Source organism: Anarrhichthys ocellatus, unplaced genomic scaffold, assembly GCF_004355925.1.
Source record: "Anarrhichthys ocellatus isolate YVR2014 unplaced genomic scaffold, GSC_Weel_1.0 scaffold2, whole genome shotgun sequence".
In the NCBI taxonomy this organism is placed as follows: Eukaryota; Metazoa; Chordata; class Actinopteri; order Perciformes; family Anarhichadidae; genus Anarrhichthys; species Anarrhichthys ocellatus.
Window position 1 is genome coordinate 5482111 of NW_022280032.1, and position 22144 is coordinate 5504254.

The 22144-nt window shown below is 41.9% G+C and overlaps 2 protein-coding genes across 3 annotated transcripts in view; both read right to left on the reverse strand.

The window, feature by feature from the left end:
* Positions 1-1114: 1114 nt before the first annotated feature.
* mansc4 (MANSC domain containing 4) lies at positions 1115-2735 on the reverse strand. Its single transcript, XM_031857977.1, has 3 exons — positions 2516-2735; positions 2280-2408; positions 1115-1950 (listed from the first exon to the last, which is right to left on the reverse strand). Exons 1-3 carry the CDS (start codon positions 2733-2735, stop codon positions 1115-1117), a joined length of 1185 nt encoding a protein of 394 aa, XP_031713837.1.
* A 1586-nt stretch (positions 2736-4321) lies between these two features.
* The window catches only part of tead4 (TEA domain transcription factor 4), a 26492-nt gene continuing 8669 nt past the window's right edge, over positions 4322-22144 (reverse strand). The window contains exons 2-11 of one of the 2 annotated variants that reach the window (XM_031870787.1): positions 19035-19099; positions 17759-17821; positions 16214-16348; positions 15793-15836; positions 15464-15525; positions 15137-15267; positions 14262-14435; positions 9171-9311; positions 7494-7646; positions 4322-5304 (exon numbers count right to left, since the gene is read on the reverse strand). In XM_031870787.1, the coding sequence (XP_031726647.1) occupies positions 5191-5304; positions 7494-7646; positions 9171-9311; positions 14262-14435; positions 15137-15267; positions 15464-15525; positions 15793-15836; positions 16214-16348; positions 17759-17821; positions 19035-19099 (1082 nt within the window). In that variant the 3' untranslated portion in view covers positions 4322-5190. Of the gene's footprint in view, positions 5305-7493; positions 7647-9170; positions 9312-14261; positions 14436-15136; positions 15268-15463; positions 15526-15792; positions 15837-16213; positions 16349-17749; positions 17822-19034; positions 19100-22144 lie in introns of both variants that reach the window. The other variant, XM_031870779.1, reaches the window with a different exon arrangement.

Consider the following 22144-nt stretch of genomic DNA (forward strand, 5'->3'; position numbering starts at 1 on the left):
AACTCATTGAAGTACATCAAAAATGTCATATCGTCTTTCTTGCTGCAGTCAAATGCATTGACTGAGTTTGGCTCTTATGTCAAAAGCCATTGCATCACGATATAAACCGAAATCATGGCGGCTACTTATTTGGTAATCCCATCAAGGACACACAATGCCTCCGCCTGTTCAGTGGGGACACTACAGGTGAACAGGGTAAAAAGTTTAACTAATAGAAATCACAATGAAACTTCCCTAGTTGATTTCTTACATTAAGACAAACATTTTTTGTACGTCAAGTTTTGTGAAATGTTATGTTTTAACATGCAAATTGTCTTATCAAATATGTGCTAATTTGCACAAATGAACAAATCTGAACACTGGATGAAGCCAGGTTCAAAGTTGTTTCATGTTGTGACATGTTACGACATGTTACAGTCAAAGGGTTTTACTCTAACAGCCATAAAACCTTCAAAATATAGAAAGTATTAAAACTAGAGTTTGCTGTATGTAAGTGCTACTGAAGCGGAGATTTGTGGCTCGGTATGAGAAAACTCATTTTGTGAAAAAAAGGCCATTAAAGATATGTTTTGTAAAATTCTATCATTTTGCAAGACACTACAGATGGAGACTTATTTTTTGGACTATAAGTATTTTTGAAAATTTTACATCTAAATATGCATATGAGGCATTATATAATGCTGACTTTTGGTGAGTTAAGGAGAAATCTAGAAGTGTAGGAAACTATTTGTGTGTTGGATGTTTTCTCTCCACTAGTCTGAAAGAAGACATGTTATGGAAGTAAAATAGCCCAATATCTAACAATTGACCAGTGCATGAAAAAGCTATGTTTTTGCCTGTAGTGTCTCACCTGAAATATACAGAATTGTAACCTCAATGCATCAGTTGACTGTAATATATGTTCATCCCTATCTGCTTAGAATAAAGCAATATAAAGCGATGTCCGTGCTATTAAATAATCCAGTAAGTGAAAATTATTTTACAAAAATATAACAGTACAAATTCTAATTTATGTCAATTAAATGTCTCTTCACCCTGGATTCCCTCAGTAAAACATTGCTGTAAGCAAAAGAGAAAAGTCAGTTCCATCTTATTTTCTTTCTTGGCCAGACATTCAGGTGTTTTCTCTGACCAGCACGTATTTTATCAGACGCATGGAGCCTCTTTTCCCTCTCCACGATGTTCGGTAGCGTCCCATCCTCTTCCTCTGACCCCTCCAGCTCACGACCAGCAGAACAGAGCAGCAGCAGCTCAGCAGCACTGTGACACAGATGGCCACTGCAATCAGCAAGGTGTGAGCGGCTCCGTGCCAGCCAGGTCCCAAACCCCCGAGGTTGTCCTCTCCGCTGACACCTTGGCCTTCATCGCTGCCTGCTGTGTGGTTCTTCCCCAAGCTGCCCGTGGTGTCATTGGGGTATTGCTTACTGCTCTCTACACTGGCCATAAGGGCTGTGGAAGTTGGAGGGCTGGTGGCCGGCTGTGTGGTGGTGAAAGGATGGGTCGGGGAAGTGGAAGGCTGTGCAGCTGTGGTAGAAGAGGCAGGAGTGGTTTTGGGATTGTTAGAGCTGAGTGTGGTTGCTGTGCTTGATGAAGGAGGCGTAAAGCTGGGCGCAAGAGAAGTGGTCGGGGTTGTTGGTTGTGCATGGTTTCCGGAAGCTAGTAGAGTCTCTGGAGTGGAAGATAAGGGAGCTGTAGTTGTGGGAAGGGTTGAAGGCTGACTGGTGCTCTGCTGCGTAGTGGAGGTGGTGGGGAGCACTCTGCTTGCTGTGGTGGGGGGTTTAACTGTGGGTGCTGAAGTCAGAGGCAGTGCAGCGGGCGGAGGGGGATGAATAAACTGGCGTTTGTCCGAGGGCAGATGTTCTGAGGCGTTCCCTCGGCCGTAGTGGTGGGGTAACACGCGTACATTGGAGGTGAAGTATTTTCCAAACACCAACAGGTCAGGATCCACGCCTATAGCAAACAAAGACTTCTACAGTCACGACTCCTGTGTTATTGGTTGATACTTTTCTAAAAAAAATAATAAAAATGTATTTAATCCATAAAAAAATGTGTTTACTGTTGTATTTGTTATTATAGTAGTAATATTATTAGGAGGAGGAAGAAGAAGACGTATTCAGATCCTTTACTTATGAGTGCTGTACTATTATATACGTTACATTATATGTCTCTTTTCTTGAGCATGTCATAGGCCCTGACTGCAGTCTATATGCATACAGGGAGATTATAAGTATAACCACAGACAATATCAATTATCAGAATTCACCATTTACTTTACTCACCCTTTGTGATATTATACAGAACGACGTTGCCTCTGTGGCTGAGAATACAGCTCTCCAGTGTTGGGCAGTGCAGGTGGAAGCAGTTCTCTTGAGTGGTATCATAGTGAAATATGGCCAGATTACAGGAAACTGTAAGAGGAAAGACTATACGATTAGTGAAGGCAGAGTGCACCGTCACAAATTAACAAAAAAACTGAAAAAGAAAGCCACGAGATCGTTCGATATGTCTGACTCACAGTTTCTGGTGAGGCAACAGGTGCGGCTGCATTTGAGCGCGGTCTCCTCCTGGTAGTACTTCAGGAGCTGCGCTCCTCTCCGCTGAGACTCCTCGATGTCGATGAAAATCCCGGGAAACCGTCGAATCCAGCAGTTCTTATAATACGAGGTCGGTGAGCATCTCGACTCGGTGTGGCACACCAGACTCAAAACCGTCAGCAAACCCCGTGTGACATTCATTGCGCGTGATGCAAATCAGACCATGTCAAATCACAATCTGGACGAAGCATAGACATGTCTGCGGGGCTAATTGTTTTTGGAGTGTGGCAGGCATGAAGTGGTCTGGTTCTACAGGTGCCAGTCCCTCTCCAGGTGTGTCACAGCCACGCACCTGGAGGAGGAGGAGACCCAGCCGTGCGTAATGTGTGCAGGCTCCACCGCGGGCTACCGCTCTGACAGAATGGCACCAAATATACTTTAGGATTTTTAATAATGAATCAAATTTAAAAAGATTACTTTAATAATTTTAATTGCATCTCCACATTGCAAGTGTTACTACACCACATTTCACTCATTGTAAAGTAGATCTTGCTTTAGTTTTAGCACAAATGAAGCTTAAAAATCCCAGCAACCTCTTGTTTTTTCTGTCCGTCTGTTTTGAGCGAGGTCAGACATCTGAGAGTGGATTGCCGTAACTGGAGCAATCTGCCTGCATTCTTTGTATTGGGATTATCACAATAATCCGTTTGCTCCCTGATTTGGTATTTGCTACACCTGTTAGGCCATTTCTTTCACCTTTTGTGAGCTTGTCTCTCCATCGCTGTGCCACGTTCTCACTTTACACCGAGTTGAAAGAACCTTTTTGCATAAAGAGCTCATGGAGTTCAGGTGCTGGGCTGCAATTTAAGGAGGAAACTATTCTGTAGAAATGGTTTGAAATAGAAAACAGTAATAGATTCAACTGGAGAGGATACCATTGCATGAAATCAGTCTGAGCTGCCACTAAAAAAACGTGTTGGGGTGCCAGATTACATATTATATGTTAACCTCTTTGAAATGGATTTTCTGTCAATTTATTACCAAATCGAATGTACAATATTCTAATAAGTCTTTACTGTATTTAAAAAGTAATCACTGAAATATCTAGCCTGTGCCCCAGTTGGATTTTAGCGGGAGCTTTACACCAGAATTTGTTCTTTGGTTTGTTACACAGACTGGTGGATTACATGGGAACTGGCATTTAGTGGCCTCCAAGCAAGAGTGTAGTTTTTTTGTTGATATGTTAAACTCAAAGAACCAACCTGAGTATCAGCAATTTAAGATGGTGAATCGTTTAGACTGGGTTGAATGCTCGAAGTTAATGTGGACAGGAAAAGAGTAATGATGTCTCAAAACCACCAGATGGTAGCGTGGCATTTCTCTTCTTTTCTAAATTGTATAGTCAAAAATTCAAAATAATCAACAGATGAATTAATACTGACAATAATTGTAAGTTGGAGCTACTCACCTTTTTGGTTTCTGATGTCTTCCTTGAGCTGAAGTGCCACCATCTGCCATTAGTTCTAATGTTTTGCAGCTGCAAGCAGCTCCTTCATTACATTTCTGCATTGCAATATGGGACCTTACTGCCCATCAACACATTCAAAAAATAAAGTGGATTCCATGTGCAGAAATCTCTGGACATATTTACATTTGTCATCTCTGAAGCACAACAAACAGAACCTTCCTAAATGATACTATACTATAAAAACAGGACAGAGCTAACATGATCCAATACTCTGCACATTATCTATACCGTTATGAATACGCCACATACTGCAGACAATTCAACAGAATGTAAAAAAACTCGGCAACAGAGGAGTTATGTAAGAAACACCTGTATTTTCATCTGACACTTCAGGGCAACTTACAGTTACAGTCAACCTCAGTAATCAGCTTACAGATCTAAGTCAGGTTCAAGTTAGCAGTGTTATTATGTGCCTTTTGTTGTAGTCAGATCATTCTCATCAAAAACAGTAAGACAATACAAGAGACATTTAACATTAAACATCAAACAAAGTAAATGCAATAGCTCTCTTAAATCATTTCTTCATAACTCTGGTTAGAGGAGATGGATGTGGCACTGTACATCATTTCTAAAATAACACTAACTATTGGCACGAAAACAGTGATATTTTATGGATGTGTAAAGGAGGGATTCTCGGTCTACTTCTATTATTTTTCCCCATTGTTATTTATATTTAAGTCACTAGGTGGCACCATGAGGCAGCCAAACTCCTCTGTAGCAAACATCCCCTGCACATGCATGTGTTTAAAAGAATTGAAATCAAAAACAAGCACTAGTAAAATGAGATGAAAAACACCACCATTGACAACTTTCTCATGCAGGTCTTGTTTGGCTCCTTTGGTATAGAGACCACAGCGCATCATGGTCCTCTTCTATTTTTTTTTATAATTTATTTGCCACTTTTCACACAAAGCCTGTTTCAGCTTCCACAATCCCAAATCCACCTCTTCCTCAGCAGTGATAGTGTTCCTGGGCATGCTGACAGAGCCAGCGTTTCTCTGGGCTTCTGACCGAGTTGTATGGTTTCAGCTTTAAGCTTACGGAGGGAGTAGTCCATTGTTTAGTGTTGTTGCTCACTGAGGTGCTACAATGGGCCTAGAGCAGGTAAGTTCCAACTGTGAGACTTTGTCAGTCTTTGACTAGCCTGTAAATATGATGCTGTGCGCCGTGCTCACTGGTGGACACCTCGAAGACGTAGGCTATGCACAGGAGGGTTTCCAGTGTGTCCCTGTTAGTCACCACCTGTGGGCAAAGAAGACACAAAAGGTACTGCTCAGTCAAACTGTGGGGGGTTAAAAACCCACCTTGGTTACCATCATAGAGGCAGTGGACGACATAATTGACCAATAAAATCCTTTGGTAAAATCCTAATATCAGCCCAACATGTTGGTTTAAATCAAATTCATTTCATTTACTTGTGTTATTTAACAAGGTGTTTGTTGTTTTGGTAGAGCCATGGCTTTCCAATGCAGTGCTAAAGCATGAAGTATGTTTAGACATGCCTTTAATCATTTTCAAAAGTGAAAAATAATGACAAGCAGAAATACACGTTCATTTAATTCAAATCTAATGAGAGCAGCATATGGTTCAGTTTCTTTCTCTCAAACACAATTCAGCTGCTTCTTCGCAGTAGCTCGACACCAATCACTACATAACATAACACACTACTAACTAATTATAAATAACTAATGATGCATGATCTCTGGTCAAAATGTTCTTCTATGTGCAAGGCTGTAATTTGTATCTCCACATCAGGGAGGATTGTGGCGACGCAACAAGCATAAAACTAGCACACAACTCCATCAATTCATCGCGCGTTGCATTGAACACCGTATTACATGAGGCGTATCGATCCATTGTGCTCAGCCTTGCCAAGTGGAATCTGTGAGTGCACCCATCTGTTGCCTTTATGTATGCGCATGTCTGTATGTGTGGTTATGAGCCATTCATGGGTATTATGAGCTAAATCAGCCCATTGAGAAACCTAATGACATGCTGCCATTTAGTCGTCAGTGTGGGCTCAATATGGTCATTGTCCCTTTGCCCAGAAGGAATGCAGCCGCCAATGGAAGGAACACCGATGTCTTTGAACGCTGGTGTTGAGGACCACTTTGTTGCTATGGTGATGCACTCTAAGTCTATTCACCTCCCTCTCCCCTCTGTTCGCTCTCCAAGGAGCACACCGACTCATTCAGAAAAGTCCAATTTACAGTAGAATGGATGAAATATTTAAACTCTGCAAGAAACCATAAAGAAACGCTGCTCATAGGCATAGTGAAAAAACTCCATCAGCTGTCTGTCAAGGTTACCCCATCGTAAGTATTCCATATTCCATATTCCTTTAGAGAGCGGGTTTAAAGAGCAGGTTCTCTGTTTCACACCGTTTTACGACAGTGGGATGTCAGCAAAAAGCACTTTAAAATTGAAAGGAAGTCCACATATTGAACCTCCTTGTGGTCCTGTATGCTTTATCTCCTCAGAATGGTATGAATAGAACTATATGAATGATGGACAATGTGTGTTTTCAATGCATGAATGTGCTGCAGACAATGACTCGCATCCTAATACATTCTAAGTCAGCTCTAAGTCATGCCTCTCTGCAGCTCAAGCAGAATTTTCTGAGCAAGACTACGGCAGCAGACCTAATACATTCTGCTAACAGTGAATGTGATTAAGTGTTGGCAATAGTTATAACATTATGGGAAATATGTTAATTTGCTTTCTTACCAAGAGTAAGACCAGTTGGTTGATACCACTCTCATACCGTATGTTAAACATTACGCTACTGACAGCAGCCAGTTATCTTAGCTTAGCATAAATACTGAAAATGGATATGTCCAGGCTAGCTCTTTTCCTCTGAAAATTAAAAAGAAAATGTGTCGGCAGGATGGGAAGAACCAGAAAACTTGCTGTTATTCCAACTTTGGAGTGTTCACACATCTTGTGGTCAGACAAGATAAATAACCTAAATTGGCTTCTTTGTTGCGTTACTTTATTGTAATTGCTCGTAAATAAGTGACACAAATAAACAGTGTATAAATTAGGTGGTTTGATTCTATTAGAGTTAATGTTAGATTTTATTTTGATGCAACTTTATCTGCAGTTTGCTGACACTTCTGAGGTTCTTTTCTACTGCGGGTAAGTATCATCTCTGATATCTCAGACAGATTACTAGTCAGAGGCTGACGTGAATTTCTTTCCCCAGTTAGAGTCTGTATTTGTGACAACACGGCTCAAAACCAGATGTCTTGTCCGGCATATAGCCCCTGTAAAACCACGAGTTGTTGTTTTTGTATATTTTCCAAACGATTACATTATTACTTTAATATTTAACAGAATAACTGAAAAATCGTATATAATACCAGAAGAGTAATCCCCAGCTTTGACACTTTCAGGCTACAGAATATCCCTGGTTGCTATGAGTAGTATACCTGTAGGATAGTGAAGTTCTCCAGTACGCTGTTCATCATGTACTTCTCCGGCAGGTGTTTAAGCTTGTGGATAAAGTTGATCATATATTCACATAAAGGGGAACGGTGGATTCGAAACACGTAGCGTCCATTCTCAAAACGTGCATACTCCGTCTAGAAAAAACAAATACAATTCACAATCAAAGCGTGCAGTCCAACATATGAGGACATATACCATGTGCAAAGAGAATTTAAAACACATTAAAAGGACAAAATGTGAAATCTATCGTAAAACAATAGGGATACATATTCCACTGAAACGCAATTGGATCCATTGAATGTGAACATCTATGTGATAAGCTGTAATATAATATACTTAATGCAGCATATGGCATGCCAGATATGACAATAAACATATTTCTTGTGACAACAGTAATCAAATCATGAAGCCATTAAATATCATCATGTGGTCGACTGAGGCAGATGGCTCTTCCTAGGGATGTGTGTGTGTGTGTGTGTTTATATTGTACAATCCATCAGAAGCAGGTGGGGGCAGGGCCACTATTGTGTCTAGTTAACGGGAAGCTTAACTGTTAGTCATGCTGGGGAGATTTGTTAATCACGTCAGTTTCCTGACCACAGATCAGTGGCAATTGACTGGAATGCGTCTCCACCAGAAGCAGTTATTCACTCCTCTGGGTGGTGATGGTGGTTTTTGACTTGGTCATGGCCTCTTAATGTTAAAATATTACGCATCTATTGAGCAATCAGTGATGCAATCTTCTTTAACTGTAGCCACATACGGTGTTTAGTTTCCTGTTGATACTTGTGGGAGCTGTACTATCCGGAAAAGTTTGACAACCTCATACTGACAATGCATGCTACTGCCTTTATACGCACACTATAATGAGACTGGTCACTGGCCTGCTGTAAAAAAGCAGTCTAATTAAAGAATTCAATATGCTGTGTTTTCTGTATTTATAATTAATCCAAGTTTAAATCAAATTTAGATTCATTATTAGAGACCCGGAACCCGGAATTAACTCTATCGAAAGCACTGTCTTGTTACTGCCTTGAAATTTAATATATTTTTTATGAAAATATTATAGTTTGTAATCTAAACACAACATGAATTACACTTTTTAACATTGTAGATGCAACTCAGGATTCAAAAAGAATAACTCTCTTTGTAAGACTCTCTCAGTACTCTTTCTAATTTGATCCTTTAGGCCAGCATTGCTCCTTTTTCCTCCATCCAAAGTCTAGTGTTGAGTTACACTTAAAAGCAAAACCCAGGGTAAAATAGCGAACAATCACAAGGTGACATAGATGAGCATATCTGTGAGTTTCTCTCATCTGGACGTATGATGGCTAGGCAGCAGTATATTGCTGTACAATTGGGGCAGATAAAACTGAAAAGGTAAAGGGAAAATGTCATCCTTGTTAGTCAAAATGTTGCCCACTCAAAGAACAGATAAAGTCAATGTACAAGTTTCTGCTATGTACGTAAATGCTGCTGCCCTTCGACTGCAAACACAAGTAGGATTGCTTAAAGAAAAATCATCAAAGTTTGCCTTCTCTCCAATGTCAGAAATTATGAGAAATGGTTGGAGAGCTAATAAACGTGCCTGACATAGAGGCATACTCTAGTTAAAGTTTACAAAATGAGCTTGATAACCCCCAGTGTCCTTGTCTTACCTCCACTTTCTCCACCACCTGCTTGCCAAAGGAGCAGACTTTGGTGGATGAGGTGATAATCATGTTCTCAGAGCTCTCGTACTGACTGGAAACACCATAGAAGAAGCTGCTGTCATCCTGCAGGTTTATACTGAGGTCCGCCTAGAGGGACGAAACAGATCACATGTCAGGATCAACTAATGCCAATACACACCCAAAAGGAACCATGATTGCAGCCAGGTGGTGTATGTATGAGGACTTACTGCCCCCATTTACCTGAAGACATTTGTGCTACACTACACACTGGCCTGCTCCACACTTAGCATCCAAAACCTCAAGGATATGAAGGCCTAGATCCATAATCTATAACAAAATATCAGGTTCTACTTTCGGCTCACAGATGTGGATATTAAGGTGTGTCAGTCCGACAAAGACACGTCACCAAGAGTGTAACAGCTCAACAAAGCTCGAGGGTGATTCTCTGCAAAGCCAAGAGGCATCTACTGGCCAGATCCTTGTTGACCCAGTATAGCACTGTCAAATCCAGCCTCTAGATTCACAAGGTGCTGTGCTTCTCTTTGTGTGCACGTCTTGCAAGACAATAATAAAAAATGTTTTTTAGATATTCACAGTCAAGGTGAAATGAAAAATACCTTCTTAAACCCTTAAAGTTCACATCCACAGTCATATTTTGTACATATTTAATAATATATGCAAAAGAATACTTCTTCATATTTTTATATCAAAATCCATTAACTTTCTTCCTGTAAAACAAAAACATGATGTGTGCTTACACAAGCTATAGCATCAATCAATTTCAACCAAGAACACCATGACATCTATCTGTAAATCAATCTGCAACTTTTAGTGTCGAGGGAGGTGTGTGAGGAGCCACAGTCCTCTGTAGCTCCGTAAACACGGGGAGGTGTAACCATTTGGCATGACTCGTATTTTGTACCTCAGTTTGGCTGGAAAAATAGTTAACAATGAATTTAAAGGTAGCGTAGAGTCAAGTTTCCTCATCCTCATGTGGATGCAGATTCACCTATCGCTGATCCCACTAGTTCAAGTTTGAATCGAGGCAAGTAGCATATAATCTGATTTTGTATCAGACTGAGGTGTCGTTTCCTCCGTCAGACAGCTGGGCTGTTTTACCTTTTCCCCTGTCTGGCTCTTGTCTCCTAATGGGCCATTGAGACACCGCTCAGCCTCCTCTCATGTCTTCATCACGCCGTTCATCTTCATCCCTGGCTCATGTAATTCCTCTATTTGTCTTCATCCCTTGGGCCTAGTGACCCTCCCCAAACCGCCATTCCCTGCTTCCCTAACAGCCTGCGAGGGAATTCATCCAATTACAATCAGCAGCGTGCAATTGGCTGATTAGATCACGGTGGGCAGGCTGGCTGTGTAACAATTTAGCAGAGCCGGCTCAAATCGGATTCCCTCCGCACTTCAAAGGCGCGAGACAATCCGTTAGGACAGGGCCACGGGCGCTGAGAGGGTGAGGAGGAAGGTGGGGAGCGGGGCAGGGCGGCCAGCAGCCGACAGGGGGGTTTGCTGGAAATTCAATCTAGAATGCCATAGCTTTGGAGGTGGGCCAGCCGCCTGTCACCGTCACCATGCCAACCCGCGCCTCAGCAAACCCCCAAGTCATGACCTACCACGCGGTTGTCCCACTGCGGCTACATCAAATAGGCTCTTCCTGTCTTTGACAATGGCGTAAAACAAGATTATCGTATTTTCAGATGTGTCGAGGATTTCATTTTGCTTATTTTCATGGCCGAGAGCACGGTGTTCTTTTTCAGTATACGGGCTTTGAAATGACCAGCTGACATGTAGCGTTTCTGTGTTTTGTCAAGGATGCCTTGAGAATTGGAGGAGCCCCTTCGGATACGATAAGATGAACAGACTGAGAGGGGGCAGTGTTATAAGCGTGCATATGTCATAACTGTTTGGACTCAACAAGGCCGTGACATGAATTAGGAGTATTTCATTGATGAATGACTTGTTGCTCACATGGCCCCCTGCCGTTTCTCCTGCCATATGTCCATCCCTATGTCCCTATTTCTATCTTTTGCTGTTTCTTTATGATATATGGAGTGGCTACTCATCCCCCTCCTTTCCCCTCACTCCTGAATCAAATGCCACGGCTTGACCAGCTGCTCCTTCAAAGGACTGGAGAAGACTTCTTCCAAAATGGTGTCACTCACCAATGTCTTTTATCTCTCTACAATAAATAATGTGGCAGTCAAACATGTGAGAGGGGTCATGTTATGCGTACAAAGCCACCTGGCGGCATGAGATTGCAAGGCAACACTTTGAACTTGACATTCACAGTCTTCGGCACTCTGAACCACAGCATTTCACGCTACATGAGAATATATATCTGCTGTGCGATTCACCGATGGCCTCGGCGCAACACATTTTTGACAAAGTGGATCCGAGAATGATGGTCCACTTTATTTTACAATGTTGCACAGTAGTAGTGAAGATGATGGTTTGACACTCTTCTGTCCGCCATTAGCATCTCCGAACCACATTAGTTAAAGGATACACATCACTTCGGAAGGTTGCAGAGACCTACAACGACCTTCTGTATCTTCTGTTCAGAGCGCCATTTCATTTTAGACCTGCAAAACGCTGCGGTACTCAACGTAATAACCATCTAGAGACTTCTGCTCAACCTTGTGTGTCAGATTTGGACTCTGTTGTGGCAGGGGGGCACGTTGATCTGATCACTGAACACCAGAGTGGGACTAACATTGTTCACTGTGGTATTCTGTGGTGGCAACAGCTCATCCCTAGAGGCTGGATGTGTTTGGGTCACCTGGTATGCACAACAGCTCTGCAGTACAAGCCTCAGGTGCTACTGAAACAGCCCTGCCAGTGCCCCAGTATTAGAGTGGGAGGTTATAGTAGACGGAGAGCATGATCGGCACGATGCCTAACCTTGGACAACCTCTCAAGGCTCAGTCAGACCGCACTTGTCCTTCTACTTCAAAACATGCGTTTATTTACGCCCAGACTTACCTCCACCCATAGTAGAGAGGAACATTAATACTGTGCACCATACTGGCAGGTCCCCACAGTAGATGGTCCCAGAGAACATTGACATTGATTGCGCACTCAGAAATAAATATGGCAGCTTGTTCAATGGAAGGAGGAGATTTGTGCAGCAGTGCTGTAGTCGACAATCATTCATGCCCATTCATACAACTCTACCTGTTTGGGTCCTTTTCTAGGTCTGTGCTTGTCGATGAATTTAGTATGAGTGAGATCCTGTTTTGGCTTTCATTTGCTTTCATGTATGTGACGATAAAATAAAGTTTAAGTTGGAGAATAGAACAAAGAAAGAAATGGTTAGTTTTGTTTTGTCACCCCACAAACCTTTCCTTTGTATTAGGATAGTAGCTATCTATAATGTTTATTTATTTTTACAATTCTATATGTCTTAATTGTACATTTTTCTATGTGCAAAAAGTCAAAATTGTACATTTTTATTTTGAACACCAAAGTGCCTGACATCCATTATTACCTCACCGTCTCTTATCTGTGATGCTGCAAGACAAGAATTTTGAGGACAGGGATTACTAAACTGAAGGAGTTTCCAAGTACAGATAAGACGTTTTAAACCACAAGCAAAGGTTGTGCACAGGTTGTTATTTTCTCGCCTTTAGTTATAAAGGGTCATCAATCCAATGTGCTTGCACTGTAAATCACTTAGTAATCAAAATAGTGTTTTATTGTCTTGTATTTTCTATCAATTATGCTTTGACTTCTTTTGTTGAGCCAATCCTTGTTTTGGGCAATCGGTGACTATGCTGTAAGTATTTAGTTAGGTGATCATATATCTCAGACATTATGATTGAAGTCTCCAATTAAGCTCTTCATGTACAAGGAAGTAGCTCAGCAGCTCTAGTAGCTCTAACTGTACAGTTTGTTCAGTGATTCTCTGACTTACTTTGTGACAACATTACTTGGTAATCCCAGCACATTGATTTTAACAAATGGAGATTATAAAGTAAATGTACTTTTACTCTCTTATCATGCTTATCCCTCACCTCCAATGTAAAACTAAAATGCCATCATAGTAAAAAGTAGCAAAACTTTTGAATAGATTTAAAATAATAGTCACTTTAATAAAGCATCTCTCTACACATACAGACGTTATGTGTACAGAGAGGTGTCCATGAGGTAAAGAGGGTTTAAAAGTGTGTACGTGCTGTGCTTGACACAAATAGGAAAGGTCTTGTCCTGAGGTAAGGCAAGGTGGCCCAATCAGCTGAGATGCACAATTCCACTTGCACTCCCCTTCTGTGTCCGTCTCTCGCTCTGATCTCTTCTTTAATGCCCATTTATAGGTTGTCAGTTTACATATTTCTTCTGTTTTCAACGATATGACACATTCTCCTCCATCTGTCATCATTCCTTAGTCTGCATCTTATCTGTGCGTGCGTGTGTGTTTTGGGGGGGCTTATCTATAAATAAGTTTGAGGGGCGGTCTAATAGCGCCGAGACAGGTGCCTGCTCTCACATTTCCTCTTGTGAAAGATCAGACCTGCCACTCTCCCCAAGGCTGCTGTCACACACAATCTCACACACACACACACACACACACACACACACACACACACACACACACCCCTCACAGTTATATACAAATACACCAACGCCTAATGCGTGCTGAGCAGCAATGCCTTCTTTGCCGGCATATGAACCAGCAATCAGGTCATGGGAGCGATGCCTTTCCTTTGAATCTGGCTTTAAATCGCACTTAAGTTCCTTTAACTCCAATGCTTAAACTATCTCAACACAGTTGACACCGCCAAGCCATTATCAGCCAACAGGTACTACAAAACATTAACAAGAGAATTCACTGTACTCTCATTTCACCGCCATGACTCTAGGAGGATTATAAGCTCTTATGATGTATGAAACATACCCCACACAGAGTATAGGACTGAGCTTTACATAAGTGAAACGGGTATTAAATTGAAATTAACGATTTATCCGCTGTAATTAATTGAAAAAAATGAAAGGGAACAGAATGGGATTGGACTGATCTGAACTTGACTCAAAAAAGTTTTTAAAAAACCCACAAATATATTTTACCCAGAACTTGACGAGAAAGAAAGCGTTGTGTGGCCCTTTGTCGAACAGGTCCTTCAGGCCTCCTTTCTTCTCTGGGAACTTGTCGTAGATCTGTCTGATGTCCACAGACTCCAGATAGGCGTCGCTGTAGCTCGGGTTGGACTGGCCGATGTGCACAAACAGGTGCTTGTTAAACTGGGGAGACAAAAGTGCATAACAGGAGATGAACAGAGCCAAAAATGACAAGTGTCCAGTTTGCTAAATTGCCATCAATGCCAGGTGCAGTGTTGGGCGCTCCGGGACATCTGTTACTTTGGGCCTGCTGTTCCATTAAAACATATTTATTGTAAAATCCCATCACCTGTCTCAAGGGTCCCACCCTTTTCCTTCCACTCGTCCTATTCGTAAACTTGTGATGTGCTGGTGTGTATTTAATTTGTGTGTTTATACAGATTATCTTCTGATCGTTATGAGTTACTGTCATACACACCAGGAACTGCAAGTAATAAACCATAATATCCAGTCTTTCCCTCGAAATCTGTGACCTCAATTTATAGGTTTTTATTTCAAACCGCTCTGTTTCAAAGTGCCAGAGTATTTTTCTAAGGGTGTGTAAAATATTGCCTTACATGGCAACACATACAATAAAAGATACAAAGTGTGAATCAGAACTAGAGTAGCGAAACAGTCATTGATTGCATTATAAAAGCTATTTCTTAATTGGAGTCTTGTTGCCACAAGCTGGCTCACAAGTTTTGCAGATGATCAGGCAACAAACATTTATAAGATTTATAAGATAAGAACTATAGTGATAGAAAATATATCGAGAAATGAAATACATTTTTGTGTTAAGAGTAAAAAACCTAACAAAGTTATACCCCCTCTCGTCTACTCACATTCTCTGGGTCCTGAGGTTGCTCCAGGAAGGCGGAGAACTCCAGCATTCGCAGCTTGGAGCTGGCAATACATCTACCCTGCCAGGGGGGGGTACCGGGAGACATTGACAGCCCTGCTGTGCTTTCATAACCTGCGGACAAGAGGGCAGTGTGTAAATGTGCGGTTTGAGTGCAACAATGTTAAACTTTAAAAAAGGAAATGCTGTGATATTTGCAGGTATTTCTCTGAGCTCTGTGCAAGCTCTTCATCACGAGCCGGGTTGTCTCGTCACTTTCCCGGCACGACAGCCGTCTGTCAACACAGCAGGGTGGAGAAAGAGCACCCACCTGTTATTGGGGTCGGGCCGGACGCTTGCATGGCGTAACTCTGCTGGGAGAAGGGCTTAATGCTGGAGAGACGGGACAGACAAGAGAGGGAGAGGCATGTTATGCACCGGCTTGGCCTCTTGACCCCATCTCATGTACTAATTGGACCGCGTGACCTCTAAAGACACAGGGGGCAGAGTGGTATGCTGAATGTCAGACAGCTGAAGACTTTTCTTTATAATTGTACTGATATGTTTCATACTGAAATTTATCTGATGGTTATTAAGCCTATCACATGAGAAATCACTGATGGGACACAGTAGCACTACAGAGAAGAATGATTGACTCACTCTTCGTGGCCTCCCGGCTGTCCTGGAAGTGCCCCGTGCCAAAACTGTGAGGGAAAACAAATAAAAAAACTATATTACACAGTTCCACCTTGAAACTAATTATCACATATGACTTGTGTATTCTGCTTTTCAAACCAGAACAACCGAGCAGTTTCTTACAGGAAGAAGAGTCTCAAATGTCTAGAATTCAGACAAACTGAATTTACAAAAAGTCTCAAGATAAAACTAACCAACATCCAGGGAAATAAATGGACATATTACAGGCGAACAGGTGATGAAAAATACTGTTAATTGGCCACAATTATCAAACCACAGACTTTGGGATGAAGTCAAAGGTATGGTTTCATTAGACGTGGCACCTGCTCCGCCTTTCAAGCCAATTTGAATAAGATGGCGTAGGGGATGCTGGTAAGGGACTCACCCCACCAGCAGTGGGATAAGCCGGCCTAGACAGGCCCTGGAGAGCCATCTTGTTCTGGAAAGCCATGGGGGAGATGATCTGGGCTGAGGACATCGTGGCCATACTCTGCAGGGCCTTGTCTTTGGCAACCTGGTCCTATGGGGGGGCCAGAGAGCGAGACAAACAGACAGTTACCCAAAGGGAGAGCACTCATCAGACTCCATTTAAGTCGCCGCCCCACTTCCCCGGTAACACAAGCAGAGCCCTAAAAAGGGAAATGAAGCATCGAAGCCAGCTTGCATCATCGGTGAATCCCTGCCAGGCAGAGAACTGAAGAGAAGGTGATATTACAGTCAAGGGCCTTTGGGTCAAGAGTTAAGTTTATTGCTTTGGCAGGGGCAAGCCAGTGATGACAACTAGCTTCTGTTGGAGGTCATACTGGAAGACGAGGCAGGGAAAAGGCTGGTATGTTTATATGCTAATAAGTGCATCAAAACTTCTAAATAGCATTGAGTTTAAAATAGTGAGATAGCTACAAAATTGCCCTTCCTGTGCAACACTGTAAAGTGATACACCTCTTGTTTTTGAATCCACTCCTTCAGCAGTTTCCAAACCACAGAGGACTACAAGCACTTGCCGCCCAGCCCTAATGGGCAAGGCCACCGGGTACATTCTTCTTCCCAGAACTGGCGAACACAAGGGCATAGCTGAAATATGGTGGGGTACATGTGGTCGGGATCTCAGTTACACCAAAGACTTATTTAAAAAGGCCTGTCACAGAGGCCAACCCTGTGACCAGTGCCGGGCCATGCCAGCTGAACCCTCATGGCTGCCATCCAAGGTGAGGGAGAGTCCAGTTGCCTGCTGCAACTGCGAGTATGCGGGTGTACGTGGACGAGTAATGTAAACTGAGAAAGTACTGGGGGGACAGGGATGTGTGAGCTCTCAGCGTACCACACAGGAGAACTTTTATTGCGGTACTGGTAATACTTGGAATGAATAATGCAGGGATTCATTTGCTTCCTGACAATTGCGTTTGGTTCATCTTGTTCATAATCGTGCACACTAAGCCTCAGGCCCCCTGAAATATGTTCACATTTCATCGAAATGTGTCAGGATGCCATTTAAAACCAGCATCAATTAGAGGGTGCAATTAAAATAGCCAATTGTTTGTACCTTTGTGTTAATGGGATGTGAAGACATGGCAGTGCAGGGGCCAAAACATGAAACTTCATTATAAGAGGGAATAATATAGAGTAATAACGTGTTAACCCTCTTTCCACCTGCTGCTGCTCAACTTAAATAAAATCAAATAATATGTTTTAAAAATGCAACATACTAATCACACCCTTAACTCAACTATGACCTTTTTCCTCCTCTGGCAGTGAGCACAAGCAAATCTGTGCAGGTCAGACAATAAGTGATACAATAAGTGATTTGATCAAATCCACATATCCTTAACTTTCTTTCCTCACACGTGCATTAAAAAACAAGCAATTGTTAAATCTTTCATAACACATTCAGTGAATATAAAAGAGCAGAAAGAGGTTGACTCACGTAGCGTACCTTCAGCTTCACCTGGATCTCCCTGGCCTTCCGTCGGGCTAGAACCTGGATGTGACTGGAGACCTAAAGGAAAGACAACACAGCAGAGATGAGCATCGCATTCATGCGACATGTTTCCAGCAAAAATGTGTGGCTTAGTGGTCAACACTGTTGCCTTGAATGAGCAGGTTTAGAGAACAGATGGATTGAAGCTCAAAAGAGCTTCAATTTACCGGCCTTGCCAATGTGGTTAAAATTCCTTTGGTCCATGTGGCCTCATCACAGCCAAATGTACCGTAGGTGTTCCTTTGTTTTATTATTCAAGCATTTTTCCATCAAAAATGAATACGCAAATATTATAAAGCCATTTAGCTGGGAATAGGATCTAAAAATGTCGCCGACTGTCTGGTGGTTGGTCACACTTTGGTCTAAATAAAAAATATAAAAAAGAAATTTGCCTGAAATTCAAATATTGATATTCATGATCCTCATCTGACTAGTCCAAACATCTGAAATAACCTTGTTAGGCAAAAATGATATACACTGGTTAAAGCAGCACCTTCAGGCCATGTGAGCCACAGCACTTAAATACTGCTATGAAATATAAAAATAACAAAATATTACTGAACTGTTTATATTTTTTGAGTTGCGTTGTGTTATTTTGCCCTTCTCACAATTCATATTACAAAAACTACATTTGTTGCTCCATAACACTGACTCTTTGTTGGTTTATATTTTCTGTCAGAGCAACTTTTGTAAGAAGCTGTACTGCCACACAGCATTCCATCATTTACTGTTGTTGGACCAGCAGGTGTCCCTCTATCCCTCCAACCTGTCCCACCATCCATTTCTAATCCTTCCTACTCAAATCTCCACACATCTCTTTTCATTTACACACTGAGTCTGCCAGGTGACTTAGCAGGGACCGCTACTCCCCACATCCATCACTGCCCATACATCAGCCCATCCATATCAGATACCATAGTGAGGATAGAGTTTCAAATCCCCCGCCTCAGTCTCCCATCACGATCCCCGTATTCCCCAGCTTCTTTACCCTTCTAACAAGCACCAGATCCAGGAGGTGGTGAAGAACCAACACCGACACATGATCCTATAGCATCTGTGCATTGGGCCCTGGCCCTAAATCAGTCGTCATCTCTAGCCCTCCAAGTAGGAGGGGGTGAGAAGCCGGGGGGGGGGTACCCAGGGTGTCGGGGCATCACTCAGCAGCGGAGGCCTTTTTCTGGAAGGGTTCAAAAATAGGGGCTGCTTCAAATGACATTTGCAGAGAACTTACCTGCTTTCTGGTCCGTGTCTTCCCTGTGCGAAGTTTGATGTACCGTGCAATCAACTCATTTCGTCCTGTAAGGGACCAGAAAACAAAAGCATTTTAGTATTTGGTATCATCAGTGCTTGAAGTGGGAAAAATTAAGTTCTAGTACTCCCCTTATTAACATGTTGGCTTGTGTATCAGCCAGTATCACCGAATCATTGTAACATTGCCTTGTTGTTGAAATGTGCTATACAAATAAACTTGTCTTGCCTTGCCTTGGAAGGGTCAAGCAAACCCAGGACTTTCACCCAGGAGAAAGCTATTCGTGTCCCGTGTGAAACCATGTCAACATTAACTTATTTTACCTTGGTTAGTTAACAAACTTACTTATTTTAACCCAAACTAGAATCTTTTCCTAAACCTTACCAAGTACTTTTTTCAGGATAAATAAAGTTTCATCTCATCTAATCCCATCAACTCTAAATTACAAATAAAAACTGGAGAAAGCCTGATGTCTGGTGTGTTGTACTTGAACTGAAGCTGAGGGGCTAATGAGGAGCATGTTCTTGGTGCGGAGGAATTAAAATGTTTAACGAAGCTAAATATTAACTCATCATCAGTGAGCCTGCTCTGCATGCCTGAGGGAGGAATGAGGAAATGTATATCCACTGTATATTTCTGTGCACATATTCATACAAATACCTGTATGCTGCAGTCATTGAAGTCACTGTATGATTAGGTAAATTGGCTGCTTAAACATGTTCTTACGCATGTCTGCGTGTGCACATATTTGGAAGAGTTTGCATGCATGCACATACAGATGACACGCAAACACTCGTGCCTAAAGCAAGAGTCCAGGCTGTCACGTTTGTCAATGCTGAAAACTATCCTCAAGTATATACATCTGTTTGTGCGAGAGCTTGCATCAGCCTGAGCCTGACCCGCTGAGTGGGCACTGAGCTCGTATCTCTGCAGTGAGTGTGTGCCTGCGCACTGCCACTGCTGACAGACAGGTCACATTGGCAGAGCAGGTGGAGGCTGCAGCCATGCGATCCTTGGACCGGGTTCGGGACAGACACGGCACAGGCCGTGGACCAAAGGGGGCCCAGTCTGGTGAGGCAGCCAGGCAGCTGGTGTGTGTGTCAATGTTTATGGAATATATATGGGCTTGTTCCCCCCCCTCCCCTCCATTTAGTGTCCGGTTACAGTTGAGGTTAACGGTCATGTGGTTTCTTTCAACCTCTTCTCCAAAACTAAAGCTCTAGTTTAATGACTTAGATTGTTAAATACACACAAATAGACGTGTATGCATAAGTATATAAGTAACGGGTTGGGAGTGTAATTCATGAATAGAATAGTAACATTTTGTAGTGAATGTAGTTTTGACAAGAAATGATATAGCATGGGGGAGCTCTATACTACTGCCATGCAAGCCTGTGCCATTTAAGATGGACTGAATAAAAGCTAGGTGCTATTATAAAACGTAATACACACACTTTTGCAAGCATAGTGCAAAAACAATAAGTCATATCTGACCCTGGATAAGCGGAAGATGATGGATGGATGTATTCATTGATGGATAATTAAATCAGAATCACTTCCAGTAATAACTTAAGTCTTGAAACGGAACAGTGTGTGGAATTTAGGGGGATTTATTGGCAAAAATGGAATATAATATAATTAAGTATTTTTTCTTCAGTGTATAATATAAAATAATAACTTGAAAACACAAAATTAATTAATTATAAATAAAAATAATTGTTAGTTATGTAGAGAACAGCAACTTTACAAACCAGCACTAATAAAAGGGAGGACACACACACACACACACTCACGCACACACACGCACACACACACACGATCAGTAACAGAGTGAATCACACAACTCTTGCTCTCACAGGAGATGTCTTATGCTCTCACACAGGTCCACAAACACACATGGGTTTGCACCACCTCTTAAACATAGTCATTTTTCCCTTGGCACCAACCACATCTCCATGTGAATTAACACACAGATCAGTCACGACACACAACCTGGTACAAACCCGTCAGATTTTCCCTTACATAGCGATGCTTGGATCAGACCTCACAACGCTTCGTAAACCGGTCAATCAGGCGACCCCAAATGGTGAAAAGAGGAAACCTGAAACTTGGATGAACCCCCATAAGAAATTTTGTCAGCCAATAAAAGTGATCGGATTTTTTCACGGACGCAAGACACCCGTTTCTTCCCGGTGCTCATGTGATCCGCAGTTTGCTCCGATATGAGCTTCCACGTAATGCTTTTTGAAGGCATTTGAGTTTTGTTGCTAAGTCATTACAGAAACAGCTTCGGCTGCCAGTTTGTATACCCAGCAGGGGGTAATCTACCAGCCAGAAGTCGGGCTCAAGGGTCCAACTTTCTAAGGCCATAAAGAATACTAGAGGATTTACCAAATAAAATGCATGTGATTGCTGAGCACTGAGGCTGATCGCCATGATTTCTGGATGACTTTCTAATCTGTAGAAAACCTACTTACATGTTAGCTTTCATATTTTGTTGGTACTGTAAGTTTATTTTGGATGGAGGCTTTTTAAATATTAAATCAGTATTATTTAAAGGATAATTTAGGTTTCATAGTTTGGGGTATCATTTCCATTGTACTTACCACAGTAATTACTCAGATCTGGAAACAATTCAGTTAGCTAATACAAATGTTTCGGCCAAACAAGACCAGCAGAAAAAGCTCTAAAAGGTGGGCAGCACATCTTTTAGAATCCCTGAAATTATTATCCCTTTAGTGTAACTGTGCCACTATGTTATTGTTTCTTTTACCATACATGTATGCAAGACTCCATGGAAAGCAATATTGATAATGAGTGGATTATTCTGGTTTAATAAAGCAAATTGAACTGAAACTTTTAATGTTAATATTTTAACATTTGTAAAATATGGACTTTATCATCAGCCAAGTTACATTAGCAACAAATCAGTATCAAACACATTTATCATACAACAACAGAGTGACACTATCTGTGAATGAACCAGTGCTGGTTTGGAGAGCAAAAGAGGAAAGTGTGGTCCTTGTAAAGTTCCAGGACCCTGAAACACACACACACACACACACACACACACACACACACACACACACACA